At 44.6% G+C, this 23,665-nt stretch overlaps 1 protein-coding gene across 1 annotated transcript; it reads left to right on the plus strand.

Annotated features, from left to right (window-relative positions):
- CRYM (crystallin mu) lies at window positions 1–22,534 on the plus strand. The gene is made up of 8 exons (XM_067461828.1): window positions 1–292; window positions 698–848; window positions 3,022–3,084; window positions 4,649–4,750; window positions 6,538–6,721; window positions 11,407–11,528; window positions 17,664–17,748; window positions 19,435–22,534. The coding sequence occupies exons 1-8, from the start codon at window positions 123–125 to the stop codon at window positions 19,497–19,499; spliced, it is 942 nt and encodes a 313-aa protein (XP_067317929.1). The 5' UTR covers window positions 1–122; the 3' UTR covers window positions 19,500–22,534.
- Window positions 22,535–23,665: the final 1,131 nt, after the last annotated feature.

Consider the following 23,665-nt stretch of genomic DNA (forward strand, 5'->3'; position numbering starts at 1 on the left):
CCTCCTCGGCCAATCAGAGCGCCGCCTTCCCAGGGCAGAGCTCTCGCTCTGGGAGAGAGGGCGGCGGGGGGACCCTTTACCTTCCTTCCTTCCTTCGTTCATCCTTCTCCGGAGCCTTGGCCATGAGCGGGGCCCCATCCTTCCTGGGCGCCGCGGAGGTGGAAGCCTCCCTGCCCCGCGCCAGCCTCCTCCTCGCCCCGCTGGAAGCCGCCCTGGCAGACTTCTCCAAGGGAAGCGCCGGAGGAGTGGTCCAACCTGTCCGCACCGTGGTGCCAATACGCAACTATAGCGGGTTAGGAGCGGGAAAGGGTGTGGGGTGTATGTGTGTGTATGGGTCGCCCTTCCAGGGATGTTGCTTTGCTGCAAATAGAAGAGGAAGCTTGCTTTCTTCCACCTAATCCAGATCAGGTATGGGCAAAGATGGGACTTGCAAGTGTTTTGGACTGCAACTCCCACCATTCCTAACAGCCTCAGGCCCTCAGGCGCTTAAGCGGCTGAGGGGGAAAAGGAAAGGGCCTGAGGCTGTTAGGAATGGTGGGAGTTGCAGTCCAAAACACTTGGAAGCCCCAGCTTTGCCCATACCTGTGCCAAAGAGTGTTGTCATTAGGAGGAGTTGATGATTAACCTCTATGCTTGCTGGGTTTTCATTCTACTTGGAAGGATTGTTGTCATTCTGCTTCTCTTTCCCACTCTCCAGCTTTTTAGGGGTCATGCCTGCTTACAGCGCCAATGAAGATGCCCTGACAACCAAGCTGGTGACCTTTTACGAGAACTCCAAGGACCCTACGGTGCCTTCCCATCAAGCTACCGTCCTCCTGTTTGATCCCAGCAATGGCTCCCTCCGAGCTGTAAGTCCCCAAATAAATCCCTTTTATACATGCTTTCCAATTAAAATAGGCACATATTATGAGTTTGCACTAGCCTCAGCCTGGCCATTCAATAGCTTTGACAGGCAGGATTATTTTTAATATATATATGTGTGTTATTGTGATAATTTTATGCTTATGCTGTTTTGTTAATGTTATGTCATGTTGTTTAGTCTATATGTTTTGATGATGTTACTTGGAAACCGCCTTGAGTCCCCCTCAGGATAGAGCGATATATAAATAAAGAGAGGAGATTCCATCTGAACATTAGGAAGAACTTCCTGACTGTGAGAGCCGTTCAGCAGTGGAACTCTCTGCCCCGGAGTGTGGTGGAGGCTCCTTCTTTGGAAGCTTTTAAGCAGAGGCTGGATGGCCATCTGTCAGGAGTGATTTGAATGCAATATTCCTGCTTCTTGGCAGGGGGTTGGACTGGATGGCCCATGAGGTCTCTTCCAACTCTTTGATTCTATGATTCTATTATTATTATTATTATTATTATTTGGAAAGGAGATTCCACTAGAACATTAGGAAGAACTAGTGGAACTCTCTGCAGTGGAACTCTCTGCTCCGGAGTGTGGTGGAGGCTCCTTCTTTGGAAGCTTTTAAACAGGGGCTGGATGGCCATCTGTCAGGGGTGATTTGAATGCAATATTCCTGCTTCTTGGCAGGGGTTGGACTGGATGGCCCATGAGGTCTCTTCCAACTCTTTGATTCTATGATTCTATGATTCCTAACTGCGAGAGCTGTTCAGCAGTGGAACTCTCTGCCCTGGACTGTGGTGGAGGCTCCTTCTTTGGAAGCTTTTAAGCAGAAGCTGGATGGCCATCTATTGGGAGTGCTTTGAAGGCGATTTTTCTGCTTCTTGGCAGGGGGTTGGACTAGATGGCCCACAAGGTCTCTCCCAACTCTATGATTCTATGATTCACAAAATGGGGATGAGAGATTGGCGGGGACAAGAGACAGAGCCTTCTGTTGGCCATCTGTTGGGAGTGCTTTGAATGCGATTTTCCTGCTTCTTGGTGTTGGAGCATGCAAGGAATTAGTGAATGTGTGTGTGTGTCAACTGTAAAAGAAGATGCATAAAGCAATGCCCGGGAAGCAAGCTGAGCCTGGGAGTTTTGGTTACTGTTACATTTTTGTTCAGGATTCATCAAAGAAAATGTGTCAAGCTGTTCTGCTGCTTACAATGACTACAGTTCTACCTCATACCTGCAGAGCTGGCACCCATAGTTTCATGTACCCTCAAGGGTCTGGAGAACAAGCCCTATGAGGAGTGGCTTAAATAGTTGGGCATGTTTAGACTGCAGAAGAGAAGACTGAGAGGAGACATGATAGGCATGTATAAATATGTGAGGGGGAGTCATAGGGAGGAGGGAACAAGCTTGTTTTCTGCTGCCCTGGAGACTAGGACATGGAACAATGGCTTCAAACTACAGGAAACGAGATTCCACCTGAATATTGGGAAGTACTTACCAACTGTGAGAGCTGTTCTGCAGTGGAACTCTCTGCCCCAGAGTGTGGTGGAGGCTCCTTCTTTGGAAGCTTTTAAGCAGAAGCTGGATGGCCATTTGTCAGGAGTGCTTTGAATGCAATTTTTCTGCTTCTTTGCAGGGGGTGGGACTGGATGGCCCACCAGGTCTCTTCCAAGTCTATGATTGTATGATTCTGCCAAATGGGGATGAGAGATTGGTGGGGACGAGAGACAGGACCTTCTCGGTGGTGGCCCCTTGGCTATGGAACGCCCTCCATAGCGTTATCAGATCAATCCCCTCCTTTTTAACATTCCAGAAAAAAAGTCAAGATGTGGCTTTTTGAGCAAGCATTTGCAAATGCATAGGAAAATGGAACAACTTACTAGACAATGGAATTGGACGATTCTTTTAAGAAGGAGACACTATGGATTTATATTTTATTAATTTTGTTATGGTTTTTAGTAAATGTTAATGTTTTTAAGTGTATTTATGGTATTGTGGGCATTGAATTTTGCCCTGTAAACCGCCTTGAGTCGTCTGCAGGCTGAGAAAGGCGGTACACAAATACAGTAAACAGATAAACAAATAAATAAATGCCGAGAAAAAAACAGGTCTGGTTCTCAGCAGGCAAGATTCCCTTGCATCTTATCATGTTCTTTTCATGCCCATTTGCTTTTGAAAAGGTCATGGACGGCAGCGTCATCACAGCCAAGCGGACGGCTGCTGTTTCTGCCATTGCCACCAAGGTGAGTGCTTTTGTGAAGCAGGCTAATGATGCCTACCAAGCTCTTTTTTTCCATGTCAGAAGCAACTTGAGAAACTGCAAGTCACTTCTGGTGTGAGAGAATTAGCTGTCTGAAAGGACTTTGCCCAGGAGACACCTAGATGTTTTACTATCCTGTGGGAGGCTTCTCTCATGTCTTCGCATGGGAAGCTGGAGCTTACATATGGGAGCTCACCCTGTCTCGCGGATTCGAACCACTGACTTGAAGGTCAGCAGTTCAGCTGGCACAAGGGTTTAACCCAGTGGTTCTTGACCTGTGGGTCCCTGGATGTTGTGACCTTCAACTCCCAGAAATCCTAACTGGCTGGGATTTCTGGGAGTCGTAGGCCAAAACATCTGGGGACCCACAGGTTGGGAACCGCTGGTTTAATCTGTTGTGCCACTTTGACTACTTGTATGAATGCACTGAAAAGATGTCACCAAGGCTGGATCTACACTGCCCTATATCCCAGGATCTGATCCCAGATTATCTGATTTGAATTGGATTATATGAGTCTACACTCCAGATAATCTGGGACAAATAGATAATCTGGGATCTGATCCTGCAATATAGGGCAGTATGGATCCATCCTTAGGCCCCTTCTACACTGCCATATGCAATCCAGATTATCTGCTTTGAACTGGATTATATGAGTCTACACTCCAGATAATCTGGGACTCATATAATCCAGTTCGAAGCGGATCGTGTGGATTATCTGCTTTGATAATCTGGATTATTTGGCAATGTAGAAGGGGCCTGTGCTTATCTTGCTTCACTTAGCACAAATTGAAATGAAAGCAGCATAAATCGTTTTTTTCCCTATCAAGCATGAATTATTATTATTATTATTGTTATTATTTGAAACACAAGATGAGTCCACAGCAGACAAGATCACTCTGCTGGCTGTTGTATTGGATCACACGTCAGACACTTCCCAAGTGTCTAGGACTGTGTGATGTATTGGCAAATATATGTGCAGATCCCAGTAAGATGGCCTTCTGCAGCTGGCAGATGGTAATTTTGTCAGCGCCTGATTGTGTTTAAGTGCAGGCCAAGGTCTTTAGGTAATGCACCCAGTGTGCTGATCAACACTGAGTTCCCCTTGACTGGCTTGTGCCAGAGTCTTTGCAGTTATTATTATTATTATTATTATTATTATTATTGTTATTATTATTTAACATATTTTAGACAACACCAAACAGCAATCAAACTAATACAGATATAGAGAGACTAACAAGTATACATGTTCCCGTCTACATTGCCATATAAAATCCAGATTATTTTCTTCGAACTGGATTATATGGCAGTGTAGACTCATATAGTCCATGTGGATTTTCTGCTTTGATAATCTGGATTATATGACAGTGTAGAAGAGGCCCGTGTTTGCACAACTAACGCATAAATGAATCTCATCCATTCAATGAGTATATTCCAGTTAGGCTAAAATATCCTAAATGTTTGTTGTGAAGTCCAATGTGTATTAAATATTCTTCATTAGAAGAAGCCACTGACCAAACTCCTTTTTTCCTACTGGATATGTTTTCAGCTCCTAATGCCAGCGAATTCTGAAGTATTGTGCATCCTAGGTGCTGGAGTTCAGGCCTACAGCCACTATGACATTTTCACTGAATTATTTGCCTTTAAAGAGGTAAGAAACTCAGTTAAACAGTTTTTGGTCAAGGAACTGTATTTGGTTAATTGCTGTTATTGTTATCCAGTTATCTTCACTGTCATTTATCTAGTGCCATCAGTCTGAGTTTCTGTTTACAAGGATGAGAACAACAACAACACAACAGCCAGCCATGTCAAAAGGATGTCAAAGGGATACAATCTAATATACATAGAGTACTACACAATAATTGCATTGTGGTTTAACTGGCCACTACCTGTAGCTTGTCTTTTGGAGAAGTGATTTCAATACTCCTTAATTGACAATCCCAGGGTCTACAGAATATTGTCATGGCAGTTAAAGTGGAATCATAGCATTATAATTGTAGTGTGCAAGAGCTTACATGGCTGGAACTGCACTACCATATAATCCAGATTATCAAATCAGATAATCCACATTATCTGCTTTGAACTGGATTATCTGAGTCTACACTACCATATAATCCAGTTCAAAGCAGATGATCTGGATTTTATATGGTAGTGTAGATCCAGTCTTAAGATCTTGGTGAGCCCAGGTAGGGAGACCATATTTATATTAGTGTATGCCTTCACAGTGGAAGGCTCTTTTCCAAAGTGACACTTAGATCCCTTCTACACTGAGATATAATCCAGTATATAATATCGGATAATCCACGTTATCTGCTTTGAACTGGATTATCCGAGCCTACACTGCCATATAGATAAAGGTAAAGCCTTCCCCTTGACAACTCATCGCCATTTCTAAGCCGAAGAGCTGCCGTTGTCCATAGACACCTCCAAGGTCATGTGGCCGGCCTGACTGCATGGAGTACTGTTACTTACTCGCCAGAGTGGTACCTATTGATCTACTCATATTTGCATGTTTTTGAACTGCTAGGCTGGCAGAAGTTGGGCCTAGTAGCAGGAGTTCCCCGCTCCCCGGAATCGAACCACCAACCTTTCGGTTAGCAAGTTCAGCAGCTCAGCGGTCCAATGCCATATAATCCAGTTCAAAGCAGACAATCTGGATTTTTATCTGGCAATGTAGATCCATTCCACACAGCTCGATAAAATCCACATTGAACCAGATTATGTGGCAATGTGGACTCAAATAACCCAGTTCAAAGCAGGTACTGTGGATTTTCTGCCTTGATATTCTAGGTTAGATGGCTGTGTGGAAGGGCCCACAGAAGGGGCCTAAGGTTGAATCTATTCTGCCTTGTATCCCAGGATCGGATCCCATATTATTTATTTTTATTTATTTACTATACTTGTACACTGCCTTTCTCAGCCTATCGGTGACTCAAGGCGGTTTACAATTCAGTACACATAATAGCAAAATACAAGTTAAGCATTAAAACAATATAAAACCACAATTGAAACAATAAAACCATTATCTGCTTTGAGCTGGATTATATGAGTTTACACTGCTGGATAATCTGGGATAGGCAGATAATCTGGAATCAGATCCTGGGATATACGGCAGTGTAGATCCAGCCTTAATTTAAACAATATATTGTTGCTGTGTAAATGTGTAACGTAGTATAGAGTGCTTGACCTTGAACTGATAATTGATACCCACTAGTTTTGCAAAAGACCTGTTCCTCGTGGAGATGGACATTGCTAGAACTGGTTTGTTGAGATGGTTTGTTGAGATTGCTGTCGTGATGAGCTCATGCATTTCATGATTTGCTGCCCTGCTAGAACTTGTCTGATTCCTGTCATACAGGATGTCCCCCTGGATGCAAAGATTTTAACACACTGATAACAACTAAGCAATTAAGGCCTTTCTGCTCAATTTCATTGTAGGTGAGGATCTGGAACCGCACTGAAGAGAGAGCTCAGAAGTTTGCTAACTCTGCTGATGGGCCCGTGCGGGTCTGCTCTTCCGCTCAAGAGGCTGCAAGCGGAGCCGATGTGATTGTTACGGTTACAATGGCAACAAAGCCCATTTTGCACGGAGAGTGGGTGAAACCTGGGGCCCACATCAATGGTAAAGTATATGCTGTTGTTGACTCTCCTAGGTGGTTAATAAACTTTGCTAGTGAGCATGGCGTGAACATAAATCCTGTTTGCTTTTGCTGTTAGAATTTATGTTTATGAATCTGAATGGAAGAGACAGGAAGGAAGGAAGGAAGGAAGGAAGGAAGGAAGGAAGGAAGGAGAACTCAGATAAAGGCTGGATCTACACTGCCCTATATCCCGGGATCTGATTCCAAATTATCTTCTTTGAACTGGATTATATGTGTCTACATTGCCTGATAATCTGGAATCAGATCCTGTGATATTGGGCAGTGTAGATCCGGCCAAAGAGTGGAGGAACCTCAACTGCATATAAGGAACAACTTTCTGAGGCTGGATCTACATTGCGAGATTATCTACTTTGAACTGGATTATATGGCAGTGTAGAGTCATACAATTCAGTTCAAAGCACACAATCTGCAGCCCCTGCTACAGTGTCATACAAAATCCACATGATATGCTTTGAACTGGATTATACGAGTCTTTGCTGCCATGTAAGACGGTTCAAAGTATTTATTTGCTTTTCTTCTATACCGCATATATCAGCCTGATACGGCGACTCTATGCCGTATCAGGCTGATAAAATCCAGTAGATAATCTGGATTTTATAAGGCAATGTAGAAACAACCATTGATTGTCTGCTTTGAACTGGATTATATGAGTCTATACTTCCATGTCATCCAGTTCAGAGCAGATAATCTTGATTTTATATTGCTGTGTAGAAACAGCCGTTGATTGTCTGCTTTGAACTGGATTATATGAGTCTATACTGCTATGTAAGACAGTTCAAAGTAGATAATCTGGATTTTATATGGCAATATAGAAACGGCCATTGATTGTCTGCTTTGAACTGGATTATATGAGTCTATACTGCCATGTAAGACAGTTCAAAGTAGATAATCTGGATTTTATATGGCAATGTAGAAACGGCCGTTGATTGTCTGCTTTGAACTGGATTGTATGAGTCTATACTGCCATGTCATCCAGTTCAAAGCAGATAATCTGGATTTTATATGGCCTAGGATACCATGGAGCAATGGATTCAAATTGCAGGAAAAATATTCCATCTAAACATTAGAACTTCATGATGGTATGAGCTGTTTAACAGTGGAACTCACTGACTCAGAATCTTGGGACCCTTTCTACAATGCCATATAAAATCCAGATTATCTGCTTTGAATTGGATTATATTGCAGTGTAGATTCATATAATCCAGTTCAAATTAGATAATCTGGATTATATGTAGAAGGGGCCTAAGTTAGTCTCCTTCTCTGGAGGTTTTCAAGCAGAGGCTGGATGGCCATCTATCGGGAGTGCTTTGATTGTGTCTTCCTACCTGACAGAATTGGACTGGACAGCCCTCATAGTCTATTCCAACTTCAGGATTCTGTGTGCAAAGCTTGGAAAAGTTATATTTTTGTACAGGATGGCCATAACCAGGAGCATCTCTCCACGGCTGTGAGATTCCGGTCCCAAGCATTTTGGACACAAGACTCACTCAGTGGCAGGATGAGATACTCCTCTCTCGTTCAGCTTCTGGGTGACCGCATTTAAACCGGGCTTCGGCTGGGTAGTCCTTCAACCTTCAAAGGGAGGTCTGTTTCAAACAGAGGCCAGCCACACAGTCATTGTGACAGAGGCTGTGTCTAGGCTAAGAGTAAATAGAGCATGAAGGCTGCAGTCTGATCTATGTCTGGTGAGCATTTGGAGTGTGTGTGCGTGTGTGGATGGAATGGAAACCCCCTGCTGCTTCCTCCCTTGCATCTTGTCCACTCTTTTCTTTGGGTAGCCCTGTTCTCTTTCCTTTCTGTTTTGTCTACCAAGTGGGCAGGGATTTGTGGAAGTGGGCCAACTGCAGGGATGCCATCCTCGCATTTCACCAGCCCTGCCTGCTGTTCTTTCCGCCATTCCTTCCTTGTCCTTAATCAGTGCTTTGTCTCCATTGTGCCTCCTCTTGTGATGAAGTGTGGCCCGGAGCATCAAGGGACGATTCGTGTCCTCATTCACTGCCATGAAGCAGACACAAAAGGCTGCCTCCTTGGTTTTCTCCCTCCCACTTCTTCTCCAGTGAGCCTAATGTCATTTGAATAGATTTTAAGAGATATTTATTTATTTATTTATTTGCAATATTTATAGCCTGCCTTTCTCAGCCATACAGTGCTCCATGCACTCATGCCAGCCTTGGAGGCGTCTATGGACGTCATCTCTTTGGCTTAGAAATTGAGATGAGCACCACCCTCCAGAGTTGGACACGACTAGACTTAATGTCAAGGGAAAACCTTTACCTTTACTTAAATCTAGTCATGTTCAACCTATAAAGCCCTAAACGACTCCGCCCCGGTTTACCTCTCTGAACGTATTCTCCCCTACGAACCATCAAGATTACTAAGATCGTCTGGAGGGGCCCTGCTCTCGGTCCCGCCGGCCTCACAAGTGCGGCTGGTGGGGACGAGGGACAGGGCCTTCTCGGTAGTGGCCCTGCGACTCTGGAACTCTCTCCCGCCAGAGGTTAGAACCGCCCCAACAATCCTGACATTCAGGAAACAGGTGAAGTCGTGGTTATGGAGACAGGCCTTCAAAGAATGAGAAAATGATCCAGATGGAAGACGGTGTATATTCGATTTTACTATGACGACTGACCACTGTAGTTTGAAATATATGTGCTTTTTAAATGTTTTATTGTAATGTGTATTTTGATATTTTACCGATTGTATGTGTTTTTATGGTTGGAAACCGGGCTGAGTCCCTCTTATGAGGTGAGAAGCTCGGTATATAAAACTTTGAAATAAATAATAAATAAATAAACTCTGGGGGATGGTGCACATCTCCATTTCTAAGCCAAAGAGCCAGCATTGTCCATAGACGCATCCAAGGTCACGTGGTCAGCATGACTGCACGGAGTGCTGTTACCTTCTCGCAGAAGCGGTACTTATTGATCTACTCACATTTGCATGTGGCCCAGCCATAGTTTTAAATGTGTTTTGTGCTATTGTTCAATGTTTATGCTATTTATGTATGAGATTTATTTTAGTTGCTTTGTATTAGTAGTTGTATTTTGCTTTGTATTGTGGTTGTTATTGCTTGTATTGATGTATTGTGGGCTCGGCCTCATGTAAGCTGCACCGAGTCCCTTGGGAGATGGTAGCGGGGTATAAATAAAGATTATTATTATTATTATTATTATTATTATTATTATTACGGCGACTCAAGGCGGGTTACAGATTGGCACAATTCGATTTCAGGCATTCATAAAAGTGCCATTAAAAATCAACATTACAATGTAAAACGTATATAAAAACCATTAAAGCATATAATCATCCTGATAAAAACGTTATCCAGTAACATCGTCTGGCCATCCATGTTCATCATTCATAGTTCCGTGTTATCTATTCCGCTGCATTCTCAAAAGTGTACTCAAAGAGTCAAGTCTTTACTTTTTTTTTCTAATATCCCTGGGGAGGGAGTTCCATAGCTGGGGGCCACCACTGAGAAGGCCCTGTCCTTCATCTCTGCCAATTGCACTTGCGAGGCAGGCGGGATCGAGAGCAGGGCCTCCCCAGACAATCTTAAGCTCCTAGATGGTTCATAGGAGGAGATACGTTCGGACAGGTAAGCTGGGCCGGAATCGTTTAGGGCTTTATAGGCTAAAGCCAGCACTTTGAATTGTGCTCGTTAGCAAATTGGCAGCCAGTGGAGCTGATGCAACAGAGGAGTATACAATCCCATGCTTCTCTATTAGCAAGGCCAAGCAAAAATCTGAAGCTTGATTTACAGTGCCATATTTGGCGGGGCAGCGGGTTAAACTGCCAAGCTGCTGAACTTGCTGACCAAAAGGTTGGTGGTTCGAATCTGGGGTGCGGGGAGAGCTCCCGCTGTTAGCTCCAGCTTCTGTCAACCTAGCAGTTTGAAAACATGCAAATGTGAGTAGATCAATAAGTACTGCTTCTGCGAGAAGGTAATGGCACTCCGTGCAGTCATGCTGGCCACGTGACCTTGGAGGCGTCTATGGGCACTGCTGGCTCTTTGGCTTAGAAATGGAGATGTGTACCATCCCCCAGAGTTGAACATGACTAGACTTAAGTAAAGGTAAAGGTTTCTCCTTGACATTAAGTCTAGTCATGTCCGACTCTGGAGGGTGGTGCTCATCTCCATTTCTAAGCCGAAGAGATGATGTCCATAGACACCTCCAAGGCTGGCATGACTGCATGGAGCGCCGTTACCTTCCCACTGGAGCAGTACCTATTAATCTACTCACATTTGCATGTTTTCGAATTGCTAGGTTAGCAGAAGCTGGGGCTAACAGCGGGAGCTCACCCCTCTCCCTGGATTCGAACTAGCGACCTTTCAATCAGCTAGTTCAGCAGCTCAGCAGTTTAACCCACTGCCCCACTGGGGGCTCCGACTAGACTTAATGTCAGAGGAAATATTTACCTTTACTTTATCATCCAGATTATCTGTTTTCAATTGGATTATATGAATCTACACTGCCATATAATCCTGGCCCCTTCTCCACAGCCATATAAAATCCAGATTATCTGCTTTGAACTGGATTATATAAACACTGAAAAAGATTTTGAAATGGAGTAGTAGTAATGCTCTTGATAGCGGAAAGCTCTCCATTCTGTGCTTATTACTTTCCTGGGCTTTGTTTTTCAGCCGTAGGCGCCAGCAGGCCAGATTGGCGGGAGCTGGACGATGATATCATGAAGAACGCTATATTGTACGTGGATTCAAGGGAGGCCGCCCTGCGTGAATCGGGAGATGTTATTTTATCAGAGGTAAGGAATTGGAGTTTGTCTAGTAATGTCTTTTGGAGCAAATAATTGCTGAAGGGTCCTAACGTTGCTAGGTTTTCGTACCAATAAGGGCCAATATCCGCTGGATAATGGAGAAAGGCAGGGAGTTTCAGAAAAACATCTACTTCTGCTTCATTGACTACTCTAGAGCCTTTGACTGTGTGGAACATAATAAATTGTGGCAAGTTCTTGGTGGGATGGGCATCCCAAGCCACCTTGTCTCTCTCCTGAGGAATCTGTACAAGGACCAAGTAGCAACAGTCAGAACTGACCACGGAACAACAGACTGGTTCAAGATTGGGAAAGGCGTACGGCAAGGCTGCATACTCTCACCCAACCTTTTTAACTTGTATGCAGAACACATCATGTGATGTGCGGGGCTTGATGAATGCAAAGCTGGGGTGAAAATTGTTGGAAGAAATATTAACAACCTCAGATATGCAGATGACACCACTCTGATGGCCGAAAGCGAGGAGGAGCTGAGGAGCCTTCTAATCAAGGTGAAAGAAGAAAGCGCAAAAGCTGGGTTGCAGCTAAACATCAAAAAAACCAAGATTATGGCAACAAGATGATTGACAACTGGGAAATAGAGGGAGAAAATGTGGAGGCCGTGACAGACTTTGTATTTCTAGGTGCAAAGATTACTGCCGATGCAGACTGTGGCCAGGAAATCAGAAGACGTTTACTTCTTGGGAGGAGAGCAATGTCCAATCTCGATAAAATAGTGAAGAGTAGAGACATCAGACTGGCAACAAAGATCCGCCTAGTCAAAGCCATGGTATTCCCTGTAGTCACCTACGGATGTGAGAGCTGGACCTTAGGGAAGGCTGAGCGAAGGAAGATCGATGCTTTTGAACTGTGGTGTTGGAGGAAAGTTCTGAGAGTGCCTTGGACTGCGAGAAGATCCAACCAGTCCATCCTCCAGGAAATAAAGCCCGACTGCTCATTGGAGGGAAGGAGACTAGAGACAAAGTTGAAGTACTTTGGCCACATCATGAGGAGACAGCAAAGCCTAGAGAAGACAATGATGCTGGGGAAAGTGGAAGGCAAAAGGAAGAGGGACCGACCAAGGGCTAGGTAGATGGATGGCATCCTTGAAGTGACTGGACTGACCTTGAAGGAGCTGGGGGTGGTGACGGCCGACAGGGAGCTCTGGCGTGGGCAGGTCCATGAGGTCACGAAGAGTCGGAGACGACTGAACGAATGAACAACAACAAGGGTCAATCGCCATTCATGATGTGCAGCGTTGACAATTAGCTATGAAAACATCTGTGCTCTATATAAATGCCAAAGAAAAGTGTGGATTTCAGTTGACATTGCCAAGTATGTCTACTGCAATGTGTCCACATCCCAAAATATGAGATTTGGGGCATTTTGTTCCATTTGTCGACAAGAAGAGGTGTCCCAATCTTCAGATGGGGCTGGCCCTTATAATGAGCGACACCTTGTAGCCCAACAAGGGACACCCAACAAGCCTAATGGGTATTGCTCCAAACCTATCTGCCTAAACTTGTAGACCAAAGTCAGAGGCAGTCTAGGGATGATGTGTGTGAGGGTTTAGGAGGCTGGTTGGTTTTCCTGGACTCATCGCTGAACCTGGAACTCTAGGTGTCGGCGGTGGCCTTTGCATGGTTAAACCTTGTGCACCAGCTCCGCCCGTATCTTGAGACACCTGGCATGGCCATGGTAGTCCACACCTTGGTCACATCCCACTCCCATGTTGCAGCAGCTCCACTAGCTGCTGGTCTGCTTCTGAGCTAAATACAAATTGCTGGTTGTTATCTATAAAGCCCTAAACCAGTGGTTCTCAACCTGTGGGTCCTCAGGTATTTTGGCCTACAACTCCCAGAAATCCCAGCCAGTTTACCAGCTCTTAGGAGTTGAAGGCCAAAACATCTGGGGACCCACTGTCCTAAACAGTTCAGGTCCAGTCTATTTGGCTAACCACATCTCCCTATATATACCATCACATCCACGGCAGTCTACAGAGGAGGGTCTGCTCTTGATCCCACCACTGTTGCAAACACAGCTGGTGGGAACGAGAGAGGGGGCCTTCTCCATGATCGCTCCTTGCCTCTGGAACTTCCTCCCTAAAGAAATAAAAATCCCCCCTCCTCCAAAAAACAGTTGAAAACACATCTGTGTACCTTAGTGTATGGAGAGGAGGAGGATTAACACAACCTGCATTTTAAAGCTGCTATGCTCAACGTTGAATTATAACTAGTGTACACGCCACGTGTTGCTGTGGCCAGCCTTTCCTTCTTCTTTCTCTCCTTCTTTCTTTCCCTCCTTCTTTCCCTTTTTTCTTACCTTCTCTCCTTCCTTCTCTTCCTCTTCCCTTCCTTCCCCCCCATTTCTCTTTCCCTTCCTCTTTCTCCCCTTTCTTACTTCTCTACCTATTTATTCTTGGACTGCAACTCCCAGCAGTCCACCTGATCAATTTACCTACCTACCTACCTATCTCTATCTCTATCTAATCTATTTATCTGGAAGGTTGCTGGGAATTGCAGTCCAGGAATAGAAAACTGAAAATATGCAGAGATTGGAGATAAAGGAGATAAAGGAGAAGAAAGCTTGCATCTTGGAAGCAGTGCATTTGGATCATCCTCCTCTCCTAAAGGGCCTGGTCTAGGGGATGCTGGGATTTGTAGTGTGGAAGAGAGTGTGGATATGCTGTTGTTTGCCAGGGGAGTCGTTTTTGCACATGCGCTGTAGCATCCTTTTGCTTTTTTGGCTTTTTAAGTCTCTTCCGCTGTCCAGTGTTTTTATGAGTGATGGTCACTCATTGGCCTGATAGGTGTATTGTGTCCAAATTTGGTGTCAATTCGTCCAGTGGTTTTTGAGTTATGTTAATCCCACAAACGAAGATTACATTTTTATTTATAACTAGCTGTGCCCTGCCACGCGTTGCTGTGGCCTATAGTAAAACTTATCAAAGTTGAGGTAGATATCTGGACTATTATGAAAGAGAGGTACCTACCTATTCCTTCCCCCTTTCTCTCCTTTCTTCCTTCTCTACCTCTTTCTTTCTTTCCTTCTTTCACTACTTGGTTTCATCCTTCTCTCTTTCCTTCATTCCCTCCCCCTTTCTTCCTTTGCCTTTCTTCCCTCCCTGTTTGCTTCCTTCTTTCGCTTTTTATTTCCTTTTATTTCACCACCATCATAACAATAACAATAATGCAATGCATTGCCTCCGGGACCTGACACCTCTCCCATTCCCCCTAAAAGGGTCTCATAGGAATAATAGCATCATAATAATCATAGAAATAACAACCTTTACCCGCCACGCGTTGCTGTGGCCAACCTTCCCTCTTTCTCTCCTTCTTTCCCTCCTTCCTTCCTTCCCTCCCATCTTTCCTTCTCCTCTTCCTTCGCTATCTCCTTCCTTCCCCCTTTTTCTTTCTCTTCTGGCCTCTTTCCTTCCTTCTCTCTTTCCTTCTTTCCTTCCCTCCCTCTTTCTCTACATCTTCCCCCTTCCTTCACTCCCTCTTTCCTTCCTTCATTCCCTTTTTTCTTTCCTTCTCTCCTTCCTTCCTTCCCCCTTTTTCTTTCTCTTCTGGTCTCTTTTCTTCCTTCTCTCTTTCCTTCTTTCCTTCCCTCCCTCTTTCTCTACATCTTCCCCCTTCCTTCACTCCCTCTTTCCTTCTTTCATTCCCTTTTTTCTTTCCTTCTCTCCTTCCTTCCTTCCCCCTTTTTCTTTCCCTCCCTCTGTCTCTCATTTCTTCCTTCTCTACCTCTTTCCTTCCTTCCCCCTTTTTCTTTCTCTTCTGCTGTCTCTCTTTTCTTTCCTTCCATCTTTCCTTTTCTTTCCTTTTCTTCTTCATTCTTTCTCTAACTTTCCTTCCTTCCCCCTTTTCTTTATCTCCCTTTCTCTTTCTTCCTTCTTTCCTTCCTTCCTGTCTTTCCTGGATTTTGACAGGGCGGGAAGGGGTGCGGTGGGGTTTGGAGGTGGCGTGAAGTAAAAGGAGGTAAGATTGGGGCAGGCGAGTGATGGAGCGTGAGGTTGTGTGTGTGTGTGCGGCAGCGGGGGGAGTGATGGAGCGTGGGGTTGCGTGTGTGTGTGCGGCAGCGGGGGGGGAGTGGGGTTGCGCGTGTGTGTGTGGCGGTGGGGGAGTGATGGAGCGTGGGGTTGCGTGTGTGTGTGCGGCGGGGGGAGTGATGGAGCGTGGGGTTGTGTGTGTGCGTGCGGCGGGGGGTGTGTGTGCGGGAAGCGGCGCGGCGGGGCTTGGAGTGGGCATGGCGTCCGCAGAGGGAACTGTGTGCGCGCGCCAGGGAACTTGCGGCTGGGCACCAATGCGCATGCTCAGTTGTTTTGCCGTTTTGTGAGTGTGTTGTTGTGTTGTTTTTCATTTTGAGTAGATATGTTTGTACCTTGTGGGTTGTGTTATGGGCATGGCAATTTTGGTTAAGTTTCGTTGTTTTTTTTTTAGTTTTGTTGTTTTGCCGTTTTGTGAGTGTGTTTTTGTGTTGTTTTTCATTTTGAGTAGATATGTTTGTACCTTGTGGGTTGTGTTATGGGCATGGCAATTTTGGTTAAGTTTCTTTGGGGTTTTTTGAGTTTTGTTGTTTTGCCGTTTTGTGAGTGTGTTTTTGTGTTGTTTTTCATTTTGAGTAGATATGTTTGTACCTTGTGGGTTGTGTTATGGGCATGGCAATTTTGGTTAAGTTTCGTTGGTTTTTTTTTAGTTTTGTTGTTTTGCTGTTTTGTGAGTGTGTTGTTGTGTTGTTTTTCATTTTGAGTAGATATGTTTGTACCTTGTGGGTTGTGTTATGGGCATGGCAAGTTTGGTTAAGTTTCGTTGGGGTTTTTTGAGTTTTGTTGTTTTGCCGTTTTGTGAGTGTGTTGTTGTGTTGTTTTTCATTTTGAGTAGATATGTTTGTACCTTGTGGGTTGTGTTATGGGCATGGCAATTTTGGTACAGTTTCGTTGGGGGGTTTTTTGAGTTTTGTTTCCTCGTTGGATGCCCCTAACAAATTTATATATATAGAAGACTAGTTGTCCCCTGCCATGTGTTGCTGTGGCCCACATGGGGGTTCTGTGTGGGAGGTTTGGCCCAATTCTATCGTTGGTGGGGTTCAGAATGCTCTGTGATTGTAGGTGAACTATAAATCCCAGCAACTACAACTTCCAAATGTCAAGATTCTATTTTCCCCAAACTCCACCAGTGTTCACATTTGGGCATATTGAGTATTTGTGTACAGTTTGGTCCAGATCCATCATTGTTTGAGTGCACAGTAATCTCTGGATGTGGGTGAACTACAACTCCAAAACCAAAGGACACTGCCCACCAAACCCTTCCAGTATTTTCTGTTGGTCATGGGAGAACTGTGTGCCAAGTTTGGTTCAATTCCATCTTTGGTGGGGTTCAGAATGCTCTTTGATTGTAGGTGAACTATGAATCCCAGCAACTACAACTCCCAAATGACAAAATCATTTTTGTGTGAAGGACATACATTGGGTTGTTAGGTGTCTTGTGTCCAAATTTGGTGTCAATTTGTGCAGTGGTTTTTGAGTTCTGTTAATCCCACAAACTAACATTACATTTTTATTTATATAGTTGTTTGACACTTTCTGCAGTTTGGTTGCTTTAATTGGTCCGGGATACGCTTTGTGCAATCATATTTTACTGTTTTAATCCTTATGACAAAATCAATCCCCCCCCCAACCCCATCAGTATTCAAATTTGGGCACATGGGGCATTTGTGCCAAATTTGGTCCAATGAATGAAAATACACCCTGGATATCAGATAGTGACATAACGATGCATAATAGTAGCAAAATTACAGTTATGAAGTAGCAACGAAAATAATGTTACGTTTGGAGGGGGGGGGTCACTACAACATGAGGAACTGTATTAAGGGGTTGCAGCATTAGGAAAGTTGAGAAAGATAGCACTATAAGCACTTTGCCACCCACTTCCTTTTTTGGGCACTTAGTCTTACTTCTAAATTTTTGACTGCATTTAAGGACTGAGGAAAAATTTTGTTAGTGAGGATGAATTCTTATTTGGAGGATGCGACCCATGCCTCATTTTGCCCCCCAGTCGATAGGCTCCTGCTGGAATCATGGAAATCGAGGAAAGCAATCGATGACAGTGCCTTGTCTTTGTCTTACAGGCTGAGATTACTGCAGAGTTGGGTGAGGTCTTGTTGGGAACAAAGCCTGCTCTGCGTGAGAAAACAACCGTGTTCAAGTCCCTGGGTAAGAATAACCCCCTTTGGCGTGTGAATGGCAGCCCAAGACAATGTGTGCTCATTTATCCCCTTCAGTAGGAACCTGAGCGATTGTCTTCATCCCTGCGAGAGCTCTTTCCTTTCCATACCATAAAAATAGTTGTCTTGTCTTTCCTTCTCAAAATCATAATTAGCACCAGCGGGGAAGCCGAGATGAATGAATGCATTGTCTGCCTGTCTTTCGATGTTGCTTTAACTCTGATCTTCATTGTTTTCCTGACTTGATTAGTCCTCCAACTGAGCCATCAGTGTTTAAACAAAATGCTCAAATGCCACATGGTTGTTACACATTTCATTTCCCCTTCATTGCTTTCTCTAAAAGAGCTCAAACTCTTTTAGGGAAAAGGTGGGTAGACTAGCTTAGGTTAGGGAGAAACATCAAAAGTATTCATTGTTGTGTTGTGGATTTTAAGAATGGGCCCGTTAGAAAATGCATAAGAATGTGAGTAAACTACAACTCCCATTGTGCTGGGTCAATACCCCACATTCTGCCAGTTCCTAAAGTTGGTCATGGTGCCAAGTGTTGTCCAGATCCATTGTTGGTGGGGTTGACAATGCTCTTTGATTGTGGGTGAACTACAACTCCCATCATGCTGGGTTAATACCCTCGGAATCTACCAATTCCTAAAGTTGGTTATGGTGGTTATGTGTGTCAAGTGTGCTCCAGATCCCTTGTTGGTAGGGTTCACAATGCTCCTTGATCGTGGGTGAACTACAACTCTCATCATACCAATACCCCTGAATTCTGCTAGTTCCTAAAGATGGTCACGGCGGGTATGTGTACCAAGTCTGGTCCAGATCCATTGTTGGTAGGGTTCACAATGCTCCTTGATTGTGGGTGAACTACAACTCTCATCATGCTGGGTCAATACCCCTGAATTCTGCCAGTTCCTAAAGTTGGTCACGGCAGATATGTGTGCCAAGTGTGGTCCATATCCATTGTTGGTGGGGTTCACAATGCTCTTTGATTGTGGGTGAACTATAACTCCCATCATGCTGGGTAAATACCTCCCAATCCCACCAATACTTAAAGTTGGTCATATTGAGTATCTGTGCCACGTTTGGTCCAGATCCATCATTGGTGGACAGTGCAGTTCATATATGGGTGAGCAATAACTCCCATAATCCTCTGTCATTGACCTCCAAACACTGCCAGCTGCAGTAAATTTTGCCAACCAGAAGGTTGACAGTTCAAAGCCTGGGACAGGGTGAGCTCTTGACTTTCAGCCCAGCTCCCTGCCCACCTAGCTGATTGAAATCGAAAACAGCAATGTGAGTAGATAAATAGGGACTGCATTAAAAGCGGGGAGGTACATTGGCACTGAGATTCTATGAAAAAGGAGGACGTTTACAAACAAAAGCGCTTTTCGGCAGGGAAGATGGAGCGACAGCACCCCTCTGTGGCCGGAATGGAGCACAGCCTTCAAGATGCCGAAAGATGGGAAAGCCTATATATATACCTCTATCAATGTCTATCTTGTCATTATATAACCTGCATTAATGTTTGCTGTGTATGTGTTCTGTGATCCACTCTTATTCCCCTTCAGAGTGAGAAGGGCAGAATATAAATACTGTAAATAAATAACTTGGGGACTGGCTATATACTATTTTGTCGCATCCATGGCTGTGCTATTAATTTTGTGCCTTATTCCAGGCATGGCGATTGAAGATACGGTAGCGGCAAAATTGGTCTTCGATTCCTGGTCGGCTTCCACCTGAAATGAAGATCTGTGACTGTCCTGAACAACAAAGCAATAAAGTAGCATTTGGGGTTGTGCCCCCCCCCCCAAAAAACCCCTATTCTTCCATTTAGCTGGATCCTCTTGTTACAGACTGTGAACGTTGCCATCCTGTACACAGTTAACTGGGAGCACAATGTTGTTCTCAGTGGCATTTACTTCCAAGTAGAGATGCCTATGATTGCACTACCATTCTTACTATTTGATAGAAAGGAATTTTTTTAGGATCAGAGAATTATATAGATAAGAGCATTAGCTTTTGTGACATGAATCCTATTGCTTTCCTTGGGTATGCTTCCAACTCTTGACTTACACTTAGTGTGATGTAAATAGATTTTTGTCTCCTTGGGTAAACTAATACAAAAGCATTGTGTCTTTATTTGGGGAAAAAACCATAACTGGACAATGTAACTCTTTAAAAACATATTTTCAAGTTTATTCTGGTGGCTTCGATTTCAAATTCAAAGGATTCCAAAGCTTTTTTCTCAGCAGTATTCAGTTCATTTGGGTTGAGAGGATACCCCGGTGGCACAATGGGTTAAACTCTTGTGCCGGCAGGACCGCTGACCGAAAGGTTAGCTGTTCAAATCCAGGGAGCAAGGTGAGCTTTCATCTGTCAGCTCCAGCTCCTCATGCAGACACATGAGAGAAGCATCCCACAGGATGGTAAAACATCTGGGCATCCCCCGGGCAACGTCCTTGCACTTGGCCATTCTTTCACACCAGAAGCAACTTGTAGTTTCTCAATTTCTGACATACACACACACACACAAAATCTGGGCTAAGAAGTCTAGAGAAAAAGTGCGCAACTTCCTTACAGATGGCCAGTTCTCTCACACCAGAAGCTACCTGCAGTTTCTCAAGTTGCTCCTGACACACACACCCAAACAAATCTGGGCTGAGAAGTCTAGAGAAAAAGGTCTGAGAATGTGTAGTGTATTTTGGGATGATGCTATAATATGTCATTAGAGCAGGTATGGGTGAAACCAGGTCCAGGGCTGGATGCAGCCCCTTGGGCTCTTTTCTCAGGCCTTCCTCTCTCACACCATCCTATCCTTCCTTCCTTCTCTTTTTCCTTCCTCTTTTGCACCCTCCCTTCCTTCCCTCCCTCCCTCTTTCTCCTTCCCTCCTACCTTCCCTTCTACCCTTTTGTCCTTTTTTCCTTCCCACTTTCCTCCCTCCCTCCTTCCCTCTCTTTCTCCTTCTTTCCTTCCTTCCCTTTTGTCTTCCCTCCCCCCATTCCCTTCCACCCTTCCTTCCTTCCTCTTCCTTCTTCCTTCTCTTTTTCCTTCCTCTTTTGCAACTTCCCTTCCTTCCTTCCTCTTCCCTCTTCCTCCTCTTTTACCTTCCTCTTTTGCACCTTCCCTTCCTTCCTTGCCACCCTCTTTCTCCTTCCCTCCTTCCCTTCCACCCTTTCGTCCTTTCTTCCTTCCCTCTTTTCACCATCCTTCCCTATCTTTCTCCTTCCTCTTCCTTCCCTCCATTCTCGTCCACCCTTCCTTCCTTCCTTCCCCTCCCTTCCTTCTCTTTTTCCTTCCTCTTTCACACCTTTCCTTCCTTCCTTGCCACCCTCTTTTTCCTTCCCTTCCACCTTTCGTCCTTTCTTCCTTCCCTCTTTACCCCTCCTTCCCTCTCTTTCTCCTTCTTTCTTCCCTTCCCTTTTGTCTTTCCTCCCTCCCTACCTCCATTCCCCTCCACCCTTCCTTCCTCTTCCTCCCTCCCTCCCTTCTCATTTTCCTTCCTACTTTCCTCCCGGGGAATGTTTACCTGGGAGAAGAGAAGACCGAGAGGGAACATGAGAATCATGTTCCATGTTTCAATGAGTGTCCCACTGAGGAGGAGGAAGGGGAAAACTGACTTTCTGCTGCTCTAGAGACCAGGGCACAAAGGAGCAATGGGTTCAATAGCATGGAAAGAGATTCAACTGAAAAAGATTAGGAAGAACTTCTTGGAGAGTGGCATAGGCTACCTTAGAGTGTGGTGGAATCTCCTTCTCTGGAGGCTTTTCCGCAGAAGCTGTCTATTGGGAGTGCTTTGAATGGCTTCAAACTACAAGAAAGGAGATTCCATCTGAACATAAGGAAGAACTTCCTGACTGTGAGAGCCGTTCAGCAGTGGAACTATCTGCCCCGGAGTGTGGTGGAGGCTCCTTCTTTGGAAGCTTTTAAACACAGACTGGATGGCCATCTGTCAGGGGTGCTTTGAATGCAATATTCCTGCTTCTTGGCAGGGGGTTGGACTGGATGGCCCATGAGGTCTCTTCCAACTCTTTGATTCTATGATTCTATGATTGTGCCTTCTTGCATGGCAGGGGGTTGGACTGGATGGCCCTTGGGAGTCTCTTCCAGTTCTAGGATTCCAGGATTCTATATCAGGAGTAGGCAATACGGGGTCTAATGAATACACTTCTCTTCTCTCATCCACTATCCCATCCTGACCAAGGTCAACCTTTTTGGCATCCATATTTCCTTCACTTTCTGCCTCCGAAAGAGAAGAGGAATGGGAGGAATGGGCAGGGAGGGAAGTTGGGGAAATTCACAACAACCCAGAAAATCCATTCTTAAGCTATGAAACAAATAATGGAGAACAGTTTTTTTCCATCCCTAATTGGAACTTGATGATGGAAAACCTCATTCCTTTTGTGGTGTTATGTTTAAAATTATATTAACATTAGCAATGGGAGTGTGAAGTCCTTGTTTGCAAGAGGAGGAAGATAGCATTATTCAGGCGATGGCTTGTGCGGTCCCTCATTAGTGTTGCAAGTAACAAGACAACAGTGAAGTCAATGGGAGAAAAGTATAATTTGTAATATAGATCAGCAATTTTATTAACATTTTAAAAATAAATATATAGTTGAGAGATATATTTCAGAAACTGCAATTATAATGGCAACAAACTACTAGATGAGGGAATTTTGTATGGCAAGTGGAACTACAGTCCATCCTTCACCTTGGTGGATCTTACTTTTGTGAAGTTGGATAGTAATGGATTTGATTAAAATGTGATTTCTAGGAATCTCTATGTCTTCCAGTGTATTCTTTGGTCAACTTCTGCTGAACTTTGGTGCTAGAGGACCTAGAGCAGCATTTCTCAACCTGGGGGTCGGAACCCACGAGGTGGGGGTCCCTCAGATAGGAGCTCCAGATGCTCCAGAAGCAGCTTCCCCTTTTGCTTTGGCTCAGCACTAAGATGTAGTAAATAAATAAATGATTGTATTATGTGAATCTAATGCGCACCCTGTTTTTGGTGAGGCCATTTAGCCAAAATAAATTGAGCATTAGATTCAAGTCAATAGGGTAATTTTGAAGCCTTTTAGGTGAGGAATCCTCATAGGTAGGTTTGCCACTTCCTTCCTCTGAAATGTTTACGCTACTGGACATTCATTAGTGGTCTTCCATCAAAGTACTAATCAGGGCTGATCCTGTTTAGCCTCCAAGATCAGCCAGGATTTGGTGCCTTTAGGGCAGGTATGGGCAAACCCAGCTTCGGTGGGGGGGGGGGGGCAGATGTGGCCCCCTGGGATCTTTTCTCAGGCCCTCCTTTCTCTCACCATTTTAGCCTATCCTTCTTCCTTCTCTCTTTCCTTCTTCCATCCCTCCCTTTACCTCCCTCTTTGACCCTCATTCCTTCCTTCCCTTCTACCCTTTTGTCTTTCCTTCCTTCCCTCTTTCCTCTCTCCTTCCCTTTCTCTATTTCTCTTTCCTTCCGTCCTTCACTCCATCTCTCCTTTTTGTTTTTCCTTCCATCTCTCTTCCCTTCCTCCCTTTCTTCCCTCCCTCCATTCTCTTCATTCTCTTCCTCCCTTCTCTTTTTTCTTCCTCCTTTCTTCCTGAAGGATGTTTAGCTGGGAGAAGATAGATAGGAAACATGAGAACCATGTTCCGTGTTTCAATGGGTGTCCCACTGAGGAGGAGGAAGGGGAAAACTGACTTTCTGCTGCTCTAGAGACCAGGGCACAAGGGAGCAATGGGTTCCAATGGCAGGGAAAGAGATTCAACTGAAAAGATTAGGAAGAACTTCCTGGAGAGTGGCATGGGCTGCCTTGGAGTATGGTGGAGTCTCCTTCTCTGGAGCCTTTTCCGCAGAGGCCGTCTATGTTTCAAGATTTAGAAGTGTGTCTCATTGAGGAAAATGGATTTTCTGCTG

The sequence above is a fragment of the Anolis sagrei genome, chromosome Y, assembly GCF_037176765.1.
Source record: "Anolis sagrei isolate rAnoSag1 chromosome Y, rAnoSag1.mat, whole genome shotgun sequence".
Lineage (NCBI taxonomy): Eukaryota > Metazoa > Chordata > Lepidosauria > Squamata > Dactyloidae > Anolis > Anolis sagrei.

Bases quoted from the DNA above. Each gene is read 5' to 3' on its own strand.
- CRYM (XM_067461828.1), top strand. From the start codon at position 123: ATGAGCGGGGCCCCATCCTTCCTGGGCGCCGCGGAGGTGGAAGCCTCC. The intron at 6,722-11,406 runs GTAAAGTATATG...TTTGTTTTTCAG, and splicing joins ACCTGGGGCCCACATCAATG to CCGTAGGCGCCAGCAGGCCA. The intron at 17,749-19,434 runs GTAAGAATAACC...GCCTTATTCCAG, and splicing joins AACCGTGTTCAAGTCCCTGG to GCATGGCGATTGAAGATACG.